Genomic DNA, 20,895 nt, shown 5'->3' on the forward strand with positions numbered 1-20,895 from the left:
TATGGCAAACTAGGTCCTGGGGTTACCCTTGAGCTGGAGGGGTCCCCAAGAGCGTCAGGTTCTCGAAAGGGCGGGGAATCCTGAGGTCAGCAACTTCGACCTTCTGAGGGGCAGTAGATAGAGGGCCTTATCCTCAAAGGCGGAGTCTCCAACTGAGGGCCACCTCTCGACCCTCCGGGACAGAACAAGACCTCCGCGTTCCGGATTACAGCCAGCTGCCTCCAGGTCAGGTGGCCCCACCTGTCAGGTGACAAGCCTTTTGCGGTCTGTGCCTCAGGGACTTCTTGGATGCGGGTTTGACAACCAGGCACTTGCTTCATACCCTGGCGGGTTCTGCTCTTCGGAGTCCAGCACGTTCCAGCCAGACGGAAGCTCTGTGCCAGGCCCTATCTCTGGGCCACAGTTTTCTTAACTGTAAAATGGTGGGGCTAGGCGCAGAGAGAACATTTCAGTTTACAGGTGAAAAACTGGGGTCGAGGGACGCTGCTTGTTCTGAGTGACGGGGCTAAAACCTGATCACTGCTCTTTCACCTGCTACATAAAAGTGTATGGCAGAAACTAGTACTGGTGGAAAGAAAAACTAGGTGGCAGAAACACCTGTATCCCATTTGTTTTCCTGTCTTCAGGGCCTACCACAGTATCTGGCACATAACCATTACCCAGCATATTGAACATTCAAGCCTGCCCAGCACCACTGTCCTTAGAAAAGTTTAAGGTAAATGTGGGTAAGGCAAATGTAGAAATAGTTTACTTAGCAAGTGGGAGTGAACCTCAGACAAATTCTTCACATGTATCTGGTTTGAATCTCCCCTAGGCTTCAGGCCAAGCCCTGAATGGCTGGTCTCCAGTTGGCTCCTCAACTGCCTGTGGGCGTTATGTTCCCACATAATAAAGCAGCCGCTCCAGGGCTCCACTCAGCCAAGCAAGACCCTTATGAACAAGGTGACTCTTCCCAGCAGTCCTCCATGGGGCACCTGAAGAGTTTTCAGCAGAAGCCTTTGAACAAGAAAGAGCTGGCACTGGATAATGTCTACACTCACCCCAAATGGAACACCTGCACAAAAGCCCGGAGCTACTCCTATTCCCACTGTGCTGGAATCAGCCAGCGAAACTCGGGAAGCAATCCCCAGGGCCAAGGAAAGGGCTTCTTGTACTCTTCAAGCCCTCAGTCCGGGTATCCCAAAGCAAATGACCAAGACTTCATCCCCTTTACAAAGAAGCGAGTTGGGGTGGACCGGGCCTACCCCTTGAAGCCTGTGGTCCACCGGAAGTCTCATAGTACAGGGGAGGCTGGCACTGACAGGAACCAGAATGTCTACCCAAGACCCCCTGACCCAAGAGAGTTTTCAGACAGCAATTTTGGTTTGAGGAACTGGGTGAATTCATCTGTTCTGGCTTCCATGCAGGGGGAGGCCATGGCAAACCTCCACAGGACCAACTGGATGCAGGTCCAAAGACTAGAAGCTGCAGGGGAGAGCTTAGAGGAGGAAATCCGAAGAAAGGAGAGTCTCCTGAGGGAAAAGCTGAAGAAGACAGAGGAAGAACTCAGAAGGATCCAGAGGGAAAAGGAACAGGCGAAGGAAAATGAAGAGCAAGAGCTGCAGAGAATGATACAACTCAGAAGAGATAAAGGCAGTAACATTACCATCATATACAAGCCTGTCTTTTCCCCAGAATTTGGGACTGAAGAGGTGTCCAGTAGAGACAGGAGAGAGGATGAAACTTGGGGACAGCCTCAGGAAAATTCTAGTCCAATCCAGTTCTCTGATTATGGAATCCAGAAATTCAAAAAGGAAAGGCTAGTGGCAATCAGTAAAATCCAAGACCAAGCCTCAAGGCCATTGGTGGAGGAGTTCTTTCAGCCTTCAGAAGAAGCAGGCAGTAATTTGCAGGGATCCACCAGAAGTTCTAGCTTGTCCAGGGCACCAGAGTCCTCGCGTTCCAGCGGCTCCACTGAAGAGCCAGAACTGGGCAAGTGCAGCCACTGTGGGCGCACATTTCTCTTGCTCAGGCTGGAGAGACACTCCACCATCTGCAGCAAGATGCAGGGTTCCAAGAGGAAAGTGTTTAACTCCTCCAGAGCCCGGGCGAAGGGCACAGAACTAGAGCAGTACTTGAACTGGAATGGGCCAGCCACAGTCAAGGTAATAAGAGCCGCATGGATCTGACTTTGTGTGGGGATCTTTGTAGGGGCCTGTTATGTCCTCTTCAGTTTTCTTTAGGGAAAACTCAGGTGCCATGTGGGATGAAGGTGAGAGTTAACATTTCTTGATTACTACTGTGTGGCAGTCACTGACAGGAGCTTTTCCTGTGATCTTCACAATTCTGTGAGAATCTCATTATCTCTCATTTTATCAATTAAAAAATTAAGACTTGGGGGCAGGGGATTTAACTCAGTGGTTCTGCCACCTGCCTTGAAAGCGCAAGGACCCGAGTTCAATCCTTGGTACCCCCCCCCCCCCCGCAAAAAATTAAGACTTGGAGGGCCGGGAATATAGCTCAGTGGTACAGTGCCTGCCTGGAAAACTCAAGTCCCTGAGTTCAATTCCTTGCATCCCCCTCCACCCAAAAATCTCCAAACTTGGAGATGCATACTCATATATCAAGCCTTGTACAGGTTAAGTAACTTTCATGAAATCACAGCTTTAAGTGACAAGGCCAACATGTAAATCTTGGTTGGATTAATTCCAAAATCTAGACTTAAAAGAATGTCCTTTTGATTATAAAAGTAATAAATGTTTAAAAATCAATAAATTTAAAAACATAATAAAAATATGATAAATCTAAAGAAAAATCTATACACAAAATGTTTATTTTCTTGGTTTGCCAAGAGAACTTCTTGCTCTTTGCCATATACTCTGCCACCTCCTGAAGCTAGGATCTGTTACCACTCCTTTAGCTGTATCCACTCTTTCAAATTTAGCTTAGTTTTGATACACCTTAGTAAATGCATGAAACACAACTAAGTTCAGAGTTATTTTTCTCCTTAGAGTATAAACACCTTCAGTGTAAAAGATTCTCTTTTTGGCTATCTTTCAAAACATCACTTAGAAAAACCAAGTTATTAAGTTTTAGGGCCGGGAATTTAGCTCAGTGGCACTGTGCCTGCCTCCCAAGCACAAGGTTCTGAGTTCGAGCCCTGGTACCAAAAAAAGTTTCAAGACATTTATATGATAAGTTCAGGAGAATTTCAGAGGTACATTTGGATAAGATTGTTTCATAAATAACTTGACTATCAAGTAATGCCACTTGTCTTATAAAATGAGTATTTCTCAAACTGTTGTGTACTGACATTTTTATTTTAGTACTTTTATTTTTTAGTGTGTATTAGAGAAATATAACAGCATATTAAGCCTATAATTTCTGGGGATCATGAATTTAAAGAAAAATATTAATAGTAAGGAGAATAAAATGATCAAATTTGGGGAATGCCTAGGCCATATGATTTTTTTTTTGGTACTGGGGATCAAACTCCAGGACCTTGCGTTTTTGAGGCAGGCTGTGGAACCACTGAGCTAAATCCCCAGCCCTAGGCCATATGATCTTATAGACCTTATCTAGCTCTAATATTCTAGAAAAATAAAAAAGTGTCTTATTTTCATTTCTTTTCCAGCCCTTCCTCTGCTGTATTGGTACTTCTTGTCCATCAGGACTTTACTGTTCCATGTGTATTTGCTGAGGCCTTTAAAAACGCACGTGGATGTGATGGTTGTTAGGAGATGTACAGTACTTTGCAATTAGAATTCTTTTAGTACAGTCTGGGAGATCACGACAAGAAAGTGACTCCCATGTTCAGAGATAATGTAGCAACCAACAAGAAGTCAACAGCTTGCCCTGGCAGATAATGGTAGGATACCCGGTCACTGTTCTTTCCTGTTTTCTTTTTGGTCAGCTCAGTAATCCACTGGGGATTCCCTGTGTTCTACCACAGCAGTTTATATTTGGCCAGAACCTAAAAGGATCTTGTGCTTCTTAAACTTCCTAAATATAGTGGGAGGGAAGCAAAGGTGTTGGGTTTCTGAGATCAGACACCCCAGCTTTGTGGAAACTAGTTTGAGGAAATGTGTTTTATTGAGGACACTGAGGCAGAAACGATCTGATTTGAGTCTTATGCTAGAGCTCTGTGTTTTGGAAGCTGAGTGGTGATATCTCCATTGTTACTTCTCTAGTGTACTACAAGAAGTGACTTTTAAAAATCTTTACATAACTTTCAGCAGACTTGCATATCTTGTTTACTCCATACATTGGGAGCATTTGAGGACAGGGACCACACACATCTTTGTGCTTAATGTGTTAATTGAATATAATTTCAATAAAAATTAAAAATTAAGGGGCTGAATGTGTAGCTCAAGGGTAGAGCATTTGCCTAGCATGCCTGAGGCCTTGGGTCAAGCCCCAACACTAGGGGGAAAAATTAAAATATAAGTATCATCATACACTTGAGGAACCTTCCCTTCTGAATTCTTTTAAAGGTTCTTGGATACCATCTCTAATAGCAGCTCACTGGCCTTCTCTGTTTCCATTTCAGGAAGAGACTATCCTGATGGATTCTTCCTAATCCTTTAATAGTAACTCTTGCTGTTATCGAGAGCTATTTTCTTTTCCTTTTTTCATTCTTTAAAAATTAATTTTAAGTACTGTTACATGCCTTTTAAAAAATCATGAAGTACTAAGTCTATGGTGCAGGTCAGCAGTCTTAGCCTTTCCTGGACTCTAGTACAGCCCCCAGTTCTGTTAGATGGTTTTTCTGATAAGCATTTCCATATTCCCAAATAATATGCTTATTTTCTTGATTTGCTCATTTCCTACATTATCCAATGACTTCTTATGGAATTGTGAGTGAAGCTGTCTTTCATATCCTCTCTCCCCTTAACTTTTTTTTTTTGGTACTGGGGATCGAACTCAGGTCCTTGAGCTTGAGAGCCAGGTGGCGGAACCACTGAGCTAAATCCCTGGGACTCCCCCCGCCGTTTTTTGAGACAGGGTCTCACTATATAGTTCAGGCTGGCCTTGAACTCATGGCAGTCCTCCTGCCTCAGCCTCCCGAGTGCTGGGATTACAGGTGTGTTCCGCCATACCAGCTCTCCTTTACATTTTCTACTCCTTTTCCTTCTACTGTAGTTGAACCACAATTTTGGATTAAATAGTCAGATGTTACATGATTATGTAAATTTTGCTCACTTTTGAGTGAACATATTCTGCTCCTGCCTACACATACTTGAAGTTACTGATTTGTTTTCTACATACCTGTCTCTAATTTTTTCCCTAGATGATCTGATGCCAGAGATCTGTTAATGTTTTTATGAAGTTTTCAAATACTTCTCATAATGCATCAGGGTTTTTTTAAAAAAAAATTCTGAAAACTTCCCTTTCTCTACTTTTCTTCCTCCGGCTCCAGTCTGGAGTGGCTATTTCTTTTCTTTTTAATTTTATCGGTACATTTTAGGTATACAATATGTTGACATTCATTATTGGGGGTTTGTACCTTTACATAATATATCTTGGTTCTTATTGTTTTCCCCATTCCCTCCCCTCCAACCCCTCCACCCCTCCCTTTTTACAAAGACTTTGTTTCCATTTTTTCCTTTTCTCATATTTATTCTTTTCCCTTCTTTCCTTTCCCCTGCCCCTCTCACTTCCCCTTCCCCTCTAGACCTTTTCTTTCTATTTCCGGAATGGCTGTTTCTGAGGCCTGGTACAGACCTGTTGTTTGGGGACTTGACTTTTCTCCTATTACCAGAATCCTGTGTCTTCTATTTTCCTGCTCCACTCGTTGCTTTACTAAAAAAATGTACACAGGAAGTATATTTCGTAAACTTTTGCAATGATTGTTCTGGATATTTGGTAAGCCATTTCAGTCTCAAGACTTATGAGCTTTAATTCTAGGAATGTTAATGAATGAAAATATCTATATAATAGTTTATTTGATGATTTGGCTGGGTATAGAATTCTAGGTGGAAAATTATTTCATTAGAGCTTTTAAGGCATTTACTACTAGCTTTTAGCATTCAGTGTTTACTGTTGAGAAACCAAATGCCATCTTGATTCCTGTTTCCTTATGTGAAATCTGTTTAATTTTTTCTGAAAGTGTACAGGATTCTCTTTATTCTGACATTTTGTAATGATTGTGCTTAATACTTAGAAAGCCATTTCAGTCTTAACACTTATGGCCTTTGAGGAATGTGACATTGCTTCTTTAATTTTTCTTTTTTTTTTTTTGGTACCAGGGATCGAACTTGGGTCCTTGCGCTTTCGCAGCAGGTGGTGAAACCATTGAGCTAAATCCCCGGCCCCAATAATTTCTTCCTTGTGATTTCTCTGTGCTCTTTGGATGCCTATTGATTACATGTTGGACTTCCTGGATTGCCTTTCTAATTTTCTACTTTGCATTTTTCTTTTTTCCCTAAGGAATTTTCTTAACATTATTTTATAACATTTCTATTTTGTTTTTACTTTTAGCCATCAAAGTTTTAATTTATAATCTATTTGGTTTTTTGGTTCTTTTCATAATATACTCATTTTATGGACATAATCTCTTCTAAAATTCATTTTGTTGATATTTTCTGCTAAAAAAACCTGGCATGGTGGTATATGCCTATAATCCCAGTTATCTGGGGAGGCTAAGAGAGAAGGATTGCAAACTTGAGCCCAGTCTGGGCAACTTAGGGAGACCCTATCTCAAAATAAAAGAAAAAGGCTTGGGGTCATAGTTCAGTGATAGAGCATGCATGAACATAGCATGCATGAGCCCCGGGTTTCAATCTTGGGTACTGAAAAAAAGTTTTCATCTTGTTACTACTTCCTTTTTGTTTGTATACTTTTTGGGGTCTTCTTGTTAGAGTTTTTGTCAAATACTTGGTGACTAGTGGCAGTCTTTTCATAGTCAAGCTTAAGTAAAGCTTGCTGACTAAGGTCCTTCATATTATGGCTGTCACATACTGAGCGTTGTAATTGGGGTTCCCCAAGGTCAGCATCTGAAGGCTTATTTCTAGACTGCCTGGTGCATCTAGAGAATCCTCTTTCCTAAGAGGATACCAGAAGAAGGTTGACAGTTCCACAATTTGCTATGTATATTTGCACTTACTCCCCATTTTCATCCTCAAGATTTACCGTTTTCTACCCTGTCTGGATTTCTTGAGTTTGAAATCTCTCCAGTTCAGTTTCTCTAGAGAATAAGTTCCTGTTCGGTGAGGGTGGGAGTGCTGGACATGTAGATATACAAGGCAGAAGAAGAGGAGTCTTAGGTGTCCACTTTATTTTTAGCCCTGTATCTCCCTGCTTTCAACAACCTGCTTTCAAGCACTGGCCCTCTCAGTGGTTCTGTTAGGAAAATGGTTTGCCTTCCAATAGTATCCCCCCTTGCAGGCCCTGGGTCTGGCAAGTCAGTTACCACCGTTGCTCCTTTCCTTTCTCTTTGACCCTGTGGATTACCACCCTTTTTATTTCCTTCTGTCATTCTGATGGAGTCTCAGGAAGGAGACAAGTTTAATGCCTCATTGAGTGATTAGTCTTCCTTTTACATTATAGGCTGAGCCTCCTCAGAAGAACAACTGGAGACAGAAGCATGAATCTTTCATCTGTACCCTCCGTCAGGCACGAGAGATCCAGCAGGTCATTGCCAAAGGTGGAAACCCCTCAGACTTGCCTCCCATCCTGCCTGCAGAAAACCCAGACTGTGTTCAGTGTTCTCACTGTAGCCGTCACTTTGCTCCCAAGGTAGCTGAGCGACACATTCCCAAGTGTAAGACCATTAGGAACCGTCCTCCACCTCCAAGAAAGCACCATAGTTGAGCAGACAATAGTAGAAACCCCCTCGGACAGTTTAGAAGGCTCTTCTTCTCTGCAGCAATAAATAGAACTAGAATACTTTGATATAAAGCAGAGAAAAATACTCCTGAAATTTTTATATTACACAGCTCTGGTAAAACCAGGGAGACGGCTATTGCTAAGCAGCAGGAGGCAGGAGGAAGCCCAGCTTCTCACTAAATTACAACCTCAGCTGGTGTTTCTCATGTTCAGGCCCTAAGAACTGGTGGGTGGAGACACTGAATAGTGAACAGGCTACATTAAAGCTCTTTCTCACAAGCCTGACTCTGATTTGTGCTAGTGAAGTGTCTGCATTTGGTTATTTTTCTGGTCACTGCGTGTGTCCATTGTTTCTGTTAACTCTTCATGCTCTTGTAAGAAATAGAATTGGGCTAAGTTGGGGTCAGAAGACTGTGGTTACCCAGATAATAATTCTTATAAAAGATAATATGATTTTGCTTTTAGGCATTATTAATGAAAGTGTGTTCTTTGCCTCCATGAGGCATGGTCCTGGCCAAATGCCAATAAAAGTATATAATGTTAGGGCACCCGCACATCCTAAACCTTCCCTGTGGTGTACCGTGTAATAAAGGCAACATCTTTATGTACTTTACAGGGTAGGGACGGGGGGGAACATATTATACTTCTACTTGCTCTTTTCTAATGGGTTTCATATGTTGAAAAATGATGAAGCTGCTAGCTCTCTGCTTTCAAATCATGTTGGCTGAATGAGTTTTTTTTGGTACAGGGGATTGAATTCTGGACCTTGCGCTTGCGAGGCAGGCACTGTGCCACTGAGCTAAATTCACGGCCCTGAATGACTTTTTAAATGAGGCAGCAAATGTACCATCAAAGCAAGCTGGGACACTGCAGCGTCACATGTCCCTGCTGATTATAACATAGTTAAATTCTATTTTGAGGAGTAAATTCTGAAGGAAAAGAGAACAGATCTTTTAAATTTTCTGTGTAGAATAGTGCCTAGCACAAGTTAGGCCCTCAATTAATGGGTTTGGGAGACTTAAATTTAACCAGGTATGTCCATTCCCCAGGCAAGTTTAATGAGGAAGACACTACGTTCCACACTTGGTGTTAAAAGCAGTATGTGGTGAAGGTCACAAAGTGGCAGCCTGTGGACGATTTTCTCCTGTGTTTTATTGGCTGGGACGGCATTATAAATATGATCTGACATTGAAACACTGGGTCATGAAGCATCTCTTTGAAAAGCTGGAGGTTCTGGAAACACTGGACCAGGAACCTATACAGGGCAGATTTGGAGGGGTTCAGAATCAGTGGCCCTTCACTCAGGGACCACAGCAGGTGGGACCTGTTTCACATGCCTTATCTGCCTGGCCCCACAGGCACTTGGGTTTGGGATCCTTGGATGATGGTATTAGGGTCACAGGTCAGGGTTCTCCAGAGAGAACAAATGCTATTTAGGGAGTGTTTCTATAGACACAAGGATGTAGTAATTCATTCTTAAGTTGCTGAGAAAATAGTTAATGCCTTCATGTTTCCTTTGATCTCCTGTTTAGACTTTGGTTATTCTATTCGTCTTTTAAATTTAGCTTGACTTGGCTTTTGGGAAGAGGTAAAAATTTTTTTCTATCTAGTCTCTTCCCAGGTGGGATGACAAAGGACACATAATGTTACTTGTAAATGTCCCTATTTTATATTACTTTATCCAAGAACCTTTAGTGCCAGTAAACATAAATTTTAAAGTTCAAAAAGTTAAGCAGTGGGAAAAATCTCACAGTGACACCCATGTCATTTAAAAGTGTGTACAGTGAAAATGACTGAAGTATGTTATGTGCATGTATGAGTCTGCCAAAATGAAGCTCACTAATCTGTATAACCAATAAAAAAAACTGTGTAGACAGTCCAAGATAATATTTCTTACTGTTGCATGCAGCTCAGCACCTTCTGGTCAGCATTTGCTTTTGGTCATTGATTGATCACTCTTCACAACTACACAGAAGGTAGCAGAGATGTGACACAGTCTTTTTCTCCCTAATGTCTATGACTGTCAGGTTTAAGGATCAACATGTTTATTTCCATAGTTAATCATTAAAGCAGTAAATGACTTCTGGCTTTGCAGCAGGAGGACCATGTTTTACAGTCCTGGGTATGGCCTGCTTAGCTCTGACACTACCATGACTAATACTTCTTTGGAGGCCCCAGGGATCTTATTTGAATGAATGTGTCTAAAATACTTCCATGAGTCTGAGTTGTTCTATTATCAATGTTTCTGAATAGATGACAAACCAAATGAAATTTGAATTTTAGCTTTAAACTTTAGCAATATGCTCAGCCAAGAGAAGTTGTAACTTGGCTGTGGTATGCCAGGGAGAACAAATACAGCTCAGTCTCTTTAAGTGAAGTTTTATAAACAAACTGGCGCAATCACTTGGAAAGGCCCCTACTGGGACTAAGGCGGTAAGTGCAAGAGTGGACCCTACTTTTATTGGCCCATTTTTTCCCTCCCTCTGCACTTTTAGCACTGTCTTGTAGAAGTTTTTAGGAAAAAAGTTGTAGCAGCAGCAATGATTTTGCTGGGAAGAATATGAGAAAGAAGCAGAGATTATTTCTGTGCAATGTTCCTTGCACTGTTTCTGTTGCAAGAACACTTATTTATTTAGATAAAGACTTAAGGAATCAAAGGTTCATGAAGGCCTAGGACATGGGTACTTTATCTCCAGTGACTGAGGCTGGTGTGAGGCTTACTAAGGCACAGCACGAATTAAGAGTTTAAATGTTTATTTAAAAGAGAAATGCCAAACCATTCCACCCTCAGTCTTTCCAGCATCTGGCTAACAGTAAGTACTTCTTTAGCAACAGTGTCAGCACTAGGAGTAACCCAAGTTATACTGTAACTCAAAAGCAAAACTACTAGAAAACCGAAAGCACCTACCACTTCATAAAGGAGAGAAGCAGGACAAAAGTTGGGGAGAATTAGCTACAGGAAACCATTCAAAGGCATTTCTGCTGCCTTGCCTCTCACTCTATCCAAAGGTGGCACTGCTGCCACCTTTGAACTGGTTTCTGTTTGCATAGCTGTTTGGTGGAAAAAATATATGGTTGTCCCAGGCACAATTCAGGAAAGTGCAACTTGTCTCTAAGGCACAGAACTTGGATTCTCAGCCAGATTAACAGCAAACCTAGACCTCCTAAGGGAGCATGCTAGAGAAAACTGACTACGGAGTTCCACTGCTAGGGAATGACTCCCCTCTGGAACAAGAGCAGGGCTCTTACCCCACTTTCTCACATTGTCACCCCATAGTCTCAGCAACGTGGCCATGTCCCTCAGCTCCAGAGCAGAAGTGATCCTCATGACAAAAACCCAAAATAACCCTCCTGCTCAGGCCTGCTGAGATGGTGAGCATGAGGATACAGGAACATGAAAGGTCAGTTAGTCCTTATGAAAACCACAGCTGCATTTACATGATGAACCAAAACCACTGTTTGGGTTTATAGCAAAACCCCAGACCTTGTAACTTTAATTCAGGGTTGGCCCTTCCCTTATTTTAGGAAAAGGCTTCAGTGATTACATTAGTACTATTGTACTATGCTTCTCAGAATTGAGAAAACAATGGGACATCAAAGATCCCATTACACAGAGTTGCCCTTCCCCAGAGATGGTTTTTTTTTTTTTTTTTTTTTACCAGCACCAGCCTTTCACTATCAGTTTTAGGGAGATGGTAAAATTTCCCCTGGACAGGTCCTCCTGCAATATTAAACAGACTGATTTGGGGAAAATGAAACAAAATTAATTAGCTCTTTAGATGGAGGAAGGATGAACTCATCAAAATAGCTCCTGTGACCCAAAATACAGGAACATTTCATAAGGCTTTATGGGAATACAACACTCACATCCTTAAGGGAAACCATCAACCACTCGTCTAAAACTACCTATATGTAGTTTTATTCTTTACTGTTTCCCTTTGGGAAAGCTGGTTTGCTCTTGACTACAAGGACACAACAGAAGCGAGGGTGGAGCCAAATTCCTTTTACTTGGCAGGTTCTACCTGTTCTATTAGGCTTCCTGGACCCCCAGGATTTCGTGCTGGCTTTGGGCCACTCAAGTAGAAAAGATGATACAGATTCACTGGTTATAACATGGCTTCAAAAAACACCAAAAGGAGAGAAATACTGACTAGACATACAGAGAGGGAGGGGCTGGGGCTACTGACGTCAAGATCAGAGCCATGACTCCCCAGAGCCATGATGGCAGAGGCACAAGAAGCCTTGCCAGGGCAGAAGACTTGGTGTCACAGCCAGGTAGAAGCACTGAAGCAGGCACTCCTCCCCTCTCCATTTTGTCCTAAGGCTCTTGCCTAAGGCGCCTGACCCAATTCTCTGAGACTCTCCTTCTTCAGAGACATTTTTCAGAGCTGGGAAATCCCACCCTGTACCTGGCACAGCCTGAAGCCCAAGCTGTGTGATGAGGATGGATCTGCCCTTTCTCTACTTCTCATTAAAGGCATTTCATCAACCTTCAGAGGAAAAGCAATCTAAACCTACTTTTCCTCCTAAAGCATTTAGCTGCATGAAGTAACTGAACTTTCTGAAAACTCACCCTAGATTGATTCCACCAAATTTTCCTGGACTCAAGGCTCCTGAGAGGGCTCAGAATACTTTACCATTCTCCAGAGGACCCTGGGAAGGCTGTGCCTGATCCCAGCCTACTCCAGCTTTCCACTTTTCCCTCCCCATCCAGAGGTGCAATGCCTGGTGCTGAATTCCCAAGGCAGCTTAGAATCAATGGTGAAAATGATAAATGAGATATGAGCTGCTAACAGCGCAATTAAAGTGAACACTGTGTCTCTTCTTCAAAGGTGGGATCAACAGATGAGGTACAGAGCTGCTGCTGCTGTGGCAGTCACTGATGACAAAGCCAGGGCTACAGGGCCCTTCTATTCTCCAAAACAAGAAAATCACTCTAGATCCTATCTAAAAGGCAATGCCACTCTCCAAATGTACAAGGAAAGTGCTTCAGAGCCTCTGCCTTGCGCCCCTTGTCTGCAAGTGAACAAAGCCAGGAAAGCTGCTTTCTGCACTCAGTAAGTGTGCTGTGAAGTTCTTTGGATCCCAGTTTCCTGGGGGCTATGTAGGCTCAGGAGACTAGAGGCTGGATCGACAGGACTCTGTTCCCAGGAGGCACCAGGAGGAATCTGAATCTAGGTCAGGCTTTGGATCCATTTCCATCTCTTCCTTTGCTGTCTGAGTTCCTTTGGAATGCATCCCCACCTGTTCAGATAGAACACAGTTCCACATTAGCAACAGTAGCACCTGGTCACAGCAGTTCAGGATGAGATTTTCAATGCTGCCTCTAAAGACTTATAGCTACAGTCCTGTGGAAAGCTCACAGTACTACCTTAGAAAAAGTTCACACTTGTAATCCCAGCGGAAGCCGAGGCAGGAAGATCACAAATTTAAGCCCAGCCTGGGCAACTAAGTGACTTAGCAAGACTCTGTATCTCAAAATAAATGATAAGAAAAGGGTGGGGGATGTGGTTCAGTGCAAAGGCCCTGAGTTCAATCCCTAGTATCCTCTCTCCACACACACAGAAGTGCACACTTGCACATTCATTGCAGATAGGGTGATCAACTGTTGTGGTTTACCTAGGACTGCAGGGTGTTCTAAACTGCAGAACTCTCAATTTTAAAATTGAAAAAGTCCTGGGCAAAACAATCTTCTTGCCTGTTACAGCTGCCAGTCTTACTTTAAGTGTGTCTATTACTTTCTAAAGTATTTTCATAGACATTATTTCACTTAAAACAATCATACAGGGTAGGTAGTATTTTCTTCTTTAAAGTGAGAAACTAGGGCTCAGCTCATAGAAACAAAGTAATAATAAGTCCAAACACAAATAACTGGTAGATGGCAAAGCTACAGGCTGAATCTACTTTCCTATTCCTAGTTAACTTTATGTAGAGAAATAACCATTTAATTCATTGTTTATTTATTTATTTTTGTAGTGCTGGGGACTGAACCTAGGGCCTCTCACACACTAGGCAAGTGCTCCACCTCAGAATTACATCCCTATCCACCCCCCATTTAAAATTTTGAGATGGTCTCACTATGTTGCCCATGCTGGTCTCAAACTTGTGATCCTTTGGTCTCAGCCTTGCTTGGGATTATAAGCATATACCATGGTGCCTGGCAATACCATGCCTCCTTAAAAACAGTGTGAGCAGCATTATCTGTGAAGCATTTTTCCAAAAATATTTAACTAAATCTAATCAAGCTTTAAATCTAAATTCTAGTTTTCCGAAAAGACAGGTAACAGGGCCGGGGATTTAGCTCAGTGGTTTCGCTGCCTGCTGCTTAAGCACAAGGACCTGAGTTCGATCCCCAGTACCAAAAAAAAAAAAAAAAAAAAAGACAGGTAACAGAAATGTGTTAACATCCCAGGAAAACAGGACAAATACAGAATGTGTGACATTTTGTTAAACAACTGGCCTTATTTCTTGCAGCCAATGATGTTAAAATATATAAAAAGAGTGGTTGTGGTTGTAGCAGAGGCAATTGTTCTAGATTAAAATGAGACATAACCAAATGGAATGTGGGGCTTTTGACTGGATTCTAATAAAGGATATTTTTGTGGGAAAACGGGAAAATTCAAATTATCCACTGGGTACTAAATGAAAATTGAGAATGTTAGTGTTGTTAGGTGTGTGTGATAATAATATTGTGGTTGTCCAGAAGAATGAGCATCTTTATTTTTGAAGGGCTTACTTAGGGGGACTACAAATGATTTTGGGGGTGGTAGCAAAAATCAAACTCAGGACCTTGCGCTTGTGAGGCAGGCGTGGTATCACTGAGCTAAATCCTCAGCCCTACAAATGATTTTTATAATTTACTTTAAAATGCTTCAGGGGCGGGGATTTAGCTCAGTGGTTCTGCTGCCTGCCTCGAAATTGGAAGGACCTGAGTTTGATCCCCAGTACAAAAAAAAAAGCTTCAGCAAAATGTATAATATTTTATATATTATAGACACAGAGTAAACAATATAGCAACATGTTAAAAACCACTGAATCTATTTCTTTCTTTTTTTGGTACCAGGGATTGAACTCAGGACCTTGCTCTTGTGAGGCAGGTGGTGGCACCACTGAGCATTAAATCCCCAGCCCCAAAAACCATTGAATCTAGATGGTGAGTACATTGGGTGTTTACTGTAATGTTTAAAATTTTTCATAGTAGGGGCTGGGGATTTAGCTCAGTGGTTCCGGTGCCTGTCTCGCAAGCACAAGGTCCCAAGTTCGATCCCCGGTACCTAAATAAATAAGTAAATGGAAATAAAAAATTTTTCATAGTAAAAAGTAAAAGAAAAAACAAACAGTAACAACAAACAGTAACTAAAAAAAAAAAAATAGAGTTTGGTGAAGAGAATGATTCTGTCCAGGTGCCTGAATGTCTAAGGCTTCTGGGATTAATTACAAAAGTCACATCATTCAAAGGTGAGGACATGCAGAGCAGTAAGTCTTGGTGTTTTGTTTCTGTAAGTCCTCAAAACAGACTTAGAAATTGAATTACTCTCTTAATGCTCTTACCTGCTGACCTCCTTCTAATTTCTTGTTCAGCTTCTGTAGTTGGGTAAAAATCTGGAGGTTTTCTTGCTGTAGCTTCTGTTGTTCAGCCAGACACTTTAACACCAGACCCTGCAATCTCTCAACCTCCACCTGCAGAGTGCTACATGCACAGGCAGGAGGGGTCAATGGTGTTCCCTTCCCAGAACAGGGTACTTCGGCAGTCAGCAGGGGTGGCTAGAGACAAGAGGGACAGATTGTAGGAGGGTCTGCTCTAGGAGCACATCTCCCCAGTCCAAACAGATTTACTTTCAAATTAGTACGATAGGACATATATACATATGGAGAAGTGGAAGAGAAACAGAAGAATGCTGGGATTACAACAGCACCTGGCACTGAGGAAGCACAGGAATTCTCAATGCCTCAGTCCCCATTAGGCTAATGTGAACAACAGTACCTTACTTTGGAGGATTTTGTGAAAAAAGTTTTAAAGTGTGTTGATATGTTCTCATTTAAAATGTTGCAGTGGGGAAAAGCATGATTTGGTTTGAAACAAATCCTGTTCACAGTGAGGACACTGTGATCCAAAAGAGTCAATACTCATGAAATGTGGAGGTCACACTGTAGAAAAGATACAAGAGGTGTTCAGTAAGGACTACCAGCAAATTCAAAAAAGCTAACCAACTGGAATGCAAACGTTCACCTTGAAGTTTCAAAGGTTTTATTACCTTTTCTGGGAAGGTTTTCAATTATCTCAGTCTGGATTTTTCTCCTCCTTCTACTGTACTTTATGGCCAAGGTCAACAAAATACACCCCATTGGCCAATTCTGGCCTACTGCCTGTTTATGTAAGTAAAGTTTTACTGAAACACAGGCATGTACTCAACTCCTGTGTTATGTATTCCAGTTTGAAAATCCCTAATCTGAAAATTGGAAATGCTCCAAAATCCTACCCTTTCTGAGCACTGACATGATGCCACAAATGGAAAATTCATTTGACCTCATGTAACAAGTTGTAGTCAAAAAGCAGATACACTGAAATACTATATAAAATTACCTTCAGGCTTGTAGGTATAAGACGTATGTGAAATATAAATTAATTCTGTGTTAAGTCTTGGGTTCCATCCTCAAGATCTAATTATGTATATATGCAAATATTCCAAAATCCAAATAATCCAAAATCCAAAACACTGGTCCCAAGCACTTTGGATAAGGAGTACTCAGCCTGTGTCTGTGACTGTTTTTGTGCTGCAATGTAAGAGCTGAATAGCTGCACAGAGACTGGCCCACAAAATCTAAAATTACTTTGTGACTTTGTATAGAAAAAGTTTGGTGGCCCCTGGTTTTGAGTTTTATTGAGGTGTTTACTGCAATTTTATTTCTACCAAGGTTAGGTGTACATGGGTTGTTCCCTCACTAGACTAAAACATTATGTTCTACTTATATTTAGAACTTCCAGCCGACCCTAGGAGTATCATGAAAAGCTGAATCGGAATTCTGAAACTTCAATTCCGGTACTGCTGAGACAGAAAAAAAGAGAATCCTCTGGTGTAGGAAGGTGGTCTGTCAGAACTATGAGAGGGTAAAATCTGTTGAGGTAACGCAGTTTAGCTTTGGGCAGAGAAGCTTTCAGTACAAATGGATGGGCAGTGAGAGAACATGACACAGGGCAGCTGGACCAATGAAGCTGAAAGACAGAGTGACACCCAGAGGACAGTTACCCAGGCTCCTGCAGGGGGCTGAGGCTCCACAAGCACTTCGGAGGCTACTTTGAGTCCTTGCAGCTCTTCATAGGGCAGGGTATCTTTCTCGGATTCAGAAAATGCTCCACTTAGGGGAGATGAGCTATCTGGCATGGGAATGAATTCTGCATTTTCCAGCTCCTGTGTACATGAGAAAGAAAAGAATCTCATCAGTTCTGTTTGCAACAAACAATTCACTATCTCCCTAATTGCACAGCTTTTGGTGTCTCACGACATCAGCACCCCCTAGTGGACAGATAGCTGCGGTTAAAAACGTATCTTGACCTACCTGGGAACAAAGTGCCATCCCTTCAACAGAACACAGCAGTGATGCAAATTCAAACTCAAATTCGAGACAGTCTGCAGAGCCTGGTGTATTTCTCCAGTATTTATTCTACATAAGATATTGGCAAGTGGGGTGGTGCCATGATACTTCCTGTGCTCATACTCTTCAGATAACTATCGAGTTTAGTCTTGTTGGTTAAGGAACTTTAAATCTATAAATCTTTTTATTTTTGGAAAAAATTTAAAATTTCAGAAACTATAAAGGTTCATTGTACAGAATAAGAAAATACAGATGGGCAAAGGAAGCTAAGAAAAACCAGCAGCAATTTCATTACTCAGAGATAATTGCTTAAAACGATCAGTAAATACAGTCTTGTCCACATTTTTCTGGGATTATTTATTTTCTGAAAGAATAAGGTCATATTGACAGATATTTCCTTTACTGCACAGGTAGATGTTTTAATCAACTTTCTTTTTTTTGGTACTGGGGATCAAACTTGGGATCTTGCGCTTGTGAGGCAGGCAGCAGACCCACTGAGCTAAATCCCCAGCCCTTAACCAACTTGCCATATAAATATACTTCAACATTTTTATAATCTGCTCCTTAACTTTCATAGACCATTTTCTTACTGTAAGGCATTACAACTGTCCCATTATTCCACTTCTATCAATAGTAAAAAACCTATAAGCTTAATCTTCGCACATGTGCACTATTAAAAAGTGCAATTTTGGGCCAGGGATTTAGCTCAGTGGTTCCCCTGCCTGCCTCGTAAGCACAAGGTCCCAAGTTCAATCTCTGGTACCAAAAAACAAAAAAAGTGCAATTTTTTAGTACTGATGATTGAACCCAAGGGCCTCTGAAAGGAGCTACTCCCCCAATGTGCTCCCAGCCCCCTTTATTGTTTGAGACAGTCTCGCTAAATTGCCAAGGTTGGGCTTGAACTTGCAATTCTCCTGCCACACTCTCCCAAGTGCTTCAATTACAGGTGTGAGCCACCATGCCCACCTCAAGATAGGTTATGTTGTTGTTTTTTTGTTTTTTTTGGTACCGGGAATCAAACTTGGGACCTTGTGCTCCAAGGCAGGCAGCAGAACCACTGAGCTAAATCCCCGGCCCCAAGGTAGGTTATGTTAATTTACATCCATTTAAGTATTACAGGTATGAGAATATTTTGCATCTCTTTTTGTTAGAAAGAAAAAAAGGATTAATGATTTTGTGATTTTATTTCTAGGTAAAAATCAGAAATTTAGATTTCTTGTGGTAAAACAGTTTAATAAGACATTCTTTTCTAGTCCCTGCAAATGGCCTGATATTTTATCTGAGGCATCTCTTCTAAGGAATTACTTTTTCTTTTCTTTTTTTTTTTTGGTACCAGGGATCGAACTCAGGACCTTGCACTTGCAAGGCAGGTGGCGGAACCACTGAGCTAAATCCCTGGCCCCAGGAATTACTTTTTGAACATGCCTATAATCCTAGGACTCAGGAGGCTGAGGTGGGAAGATCACTGCAAGTTCGAGCCCGCCTGGGCTATATAGTGAGTTCAGGACCAGCCTAAACTAAAGTGAGACCCTGTCTCAAAAAAAAAAAGGGGGAAGGGGGATTACCTTTCGAAGCCAGCCAGGACAGGAGCTGCTGGCCCCACAACTATTCCCCATGGGTTCTGTGGGACTGATGAAACCTTCTATTCCTCGGTCTGCTTCCATTGTTCCTCGAAAGCCTCCACTTGGATCAGGAGTTTCAGATTCCTGCTGACTGTCCTCTTCCTCACCACCACCACCACTTCCTGGGCTAGAACTCTGAACCACTGGCACATACAAAGCACAGAAGTAGAGTGTTACTATGCAGCAAGAGAGACTTACCATCTGACAGTCCCAGAATTGCATGAAGTGGAATGGCAACAGTACAAGTCAGCTATCTCAGAGTAAATTGTTAGTTTTTAAATATGGTATTTATGTATCAGGATCTTCATGAAGATAACTCATTTCCAAACTTGTTTATCCTATATCCATACATATTACCAATATTCTAATACAATACTAAACAATCCCCTAAACCACATGTCACCATGCTTGTTCTGCATCGTGTGTGTATGTGTGTGTGTGTGTGTGTGTGTGTGTGTGTGTGTGTGTGTATGTAGTACTGGAGATGGGACCCAAGGGTACTCTACCACTGAGCCATGCACCCAACCCTTTTTATTTTTTATTCTGAGACAGGGTATTGCTAAATTACCCAGGCTGGCCCCAAACTTTCAATCCTCTTGCCTCTCACCCTCCCAAGTGGCTGCGATTACTGCACCTAGTCTTACTCTGCATCTTTAACAGATCCATTCAGACTCCAGCATCCTTCATTGACATTTGTCTTATATAAAAAGTTCTTTGGGCTGGGGATGTAGCTCAGTGGTTTCGCCGCCTGCTGCGCAAGGGCAAGGACCCGAGTTCGATGCCCGGTACCAAAAAAAAAAAAAAAGTTCTTTGACATTTGAATCAAACACTTCTCCAAGTTGCCAGATAAACCACAGAAACTTCTTGTTTAGAAACAGCCAAATGATGAATTCTTCATCATGTAAGTATTAAATTCTTTGAAGACTAGTTATATGAATTTTTAGAATATTGTGACTGTCTTTTTCCTGTCACGCAGTAAATTCCAAGCTGCTGTAGTGAAGACTAGCTGGTATGTGAATTTTAGTATGGATCAAAGAAAAATATAAGACAGTAAATTTTCCAAACCTAAAAAAAACTACATGGTATATTCTAAGATTACATGGAAAGGACTATTTGTCGTACCCTGCAACATCAGCTTGACTGACTGCCACGCTATGATCTACTGAAGTAGCCAAACAAGACTATTTTTAAATTTAATTAATTAATTAATTATTTTGGAGACAAGGTCTTTGGTACCGGGGACTGAACTCAGGAACTTGTGTTTGTGAGGCAGGCAGCAGCACCACTGAGCTAAATCCCCAGCCCTGGTGACAAGGTCTTGCTATGTAGTTCAGGCTGTCCTTGAACTCACTATGTAGACCCGGCTGGCCTCGAACTTGTGGAGATCCTCTTGCCTCAGAATCCCAAGTGCTGGGATTACAAGTGTGTGCCACCATGCCTAGCAAGACCATTTTTAACATATGTGCACATTTTGATGTTTAGCAGTAAAATAAACATACATGATGTGGTCACTAAAGAACAAGAACGGTACTTCCCATGTGGTAGTCACTGGTCATATGTAGCCATTTAAATTTAAATAAAATTAGTTCCTCAGTTATACTAGCCATACTCTTGAGTGGTCAATAGTCACAAGGCTATGAGCCACTATTCTGGACAGCACAGAGAATATTCCTACTTTCGCAGGAACCTCTACTGGATCTGCTGTCTGTATCACTGCATATGAGCTGGAAATTACAGAATTTCCTTCTCTGGCCTCCTAACCAGATGAAACTAGTCTAATTATTATTATTATTTTTTTTTTGGTACCAGGGATCAAACTCGGGTCCTTGCGCTTGCGCAGCAGGCAGCGAAACCACTGAGCTAAATCCCCGCC

At 41.8% G+C, this 20,895-nt stretch overlaps 2 protein-coding genes across 10 annotated transcripts in view; one reads left to right on the top strand and one right to left on the bottom strand.

Moving 5' to 3' along the window:
- Zc2hc1c (zinc finger C2HC-type containing 1C) overlaps positions 1–20,895 on the top strand; it is a 54,156-nt gene that overhangs the window by 93 nt on the left and 33,168 nt on the right. The window contains exons 1-5 of one of the 7 annotated variants that reach the window (XM_087195406.1): positions 39–225; positions 815–2,144; positions 7,528–7,716; positions 14,870–14,959; positions 16,784–19,760. In XM_087195406.1, the coding sequence (XP_087051532.1) occupies positions 834–2,144; positions 7,528–7,716; positions 14,870–14,926 (1,557 nt within the window). In that variant the 5' untranslated portion in view covers positions 39–225; positions 815–833 and the 3' untranslated portion in view covers positions 14,927–14,959; positions 16,784–19,760. Of the gene's footprint in view, positions 1–38; positions 248–626; positions 716–814; positions 2,145–7,527; positions 8,092–14,869; positions 14,960–16,783; positions 19,761–20,895 lie in introns of those variants that run through there. The other 6 variants (XM_087195407.1, XM_004837178.3, XM_021246315.2 and 3 more) reach the window with 6 other exon arrangements.
- Nek9 (NIMA related kinase 9) overlaps positions 10,544–20,895 on the bottom strand; it is a 44,914-nt gene continuing 34,562 nt past the window's right edge. For all 3 annotated transcript variants that reach the window (XM_021246299.2, XM_004837171.3, XM_087195405.1), the window contains 4 exons: positions 18,966–19,165; positions 17,055–17,216; positions 15,358–15,570; positions 10,544–13,050 (listed from right to left, as the gene is read on the bottom strand). In XM_021246299.2, the coding sequence (XP_021101958.1) occupies positions 12,925–13,050; positions 15,358–15,570; positions 17,055–17,216; positions 18,966–19,165 (701 nt within the window). In that variant the 3' untranslated portion in view covers positions 10,544–12,924. The remainder of the gene's footprint in view (positions 13,051–15,357; positions 15,571–17,054; positions 17,217–18,965; positions 19,166–20,895) is intronic.

Source organism: Heterocephalus glaber, unplaced genomic scaffold (assembly GCF_053883595.1).
Source record: "Heterocephalus glaber isolate CG9 unplaced genomic scaffold, H.glaber_assembly_v1.0 deba00001608, whole genome shotgun sequence".
In the NCBI taxonomy this organism is placed as follows: Eukaryota; Metazoa; Chordata; class Mammalia; order Rodentia; family Bathyergidae; genus Heterocephalus; species Heterocephalus glaber.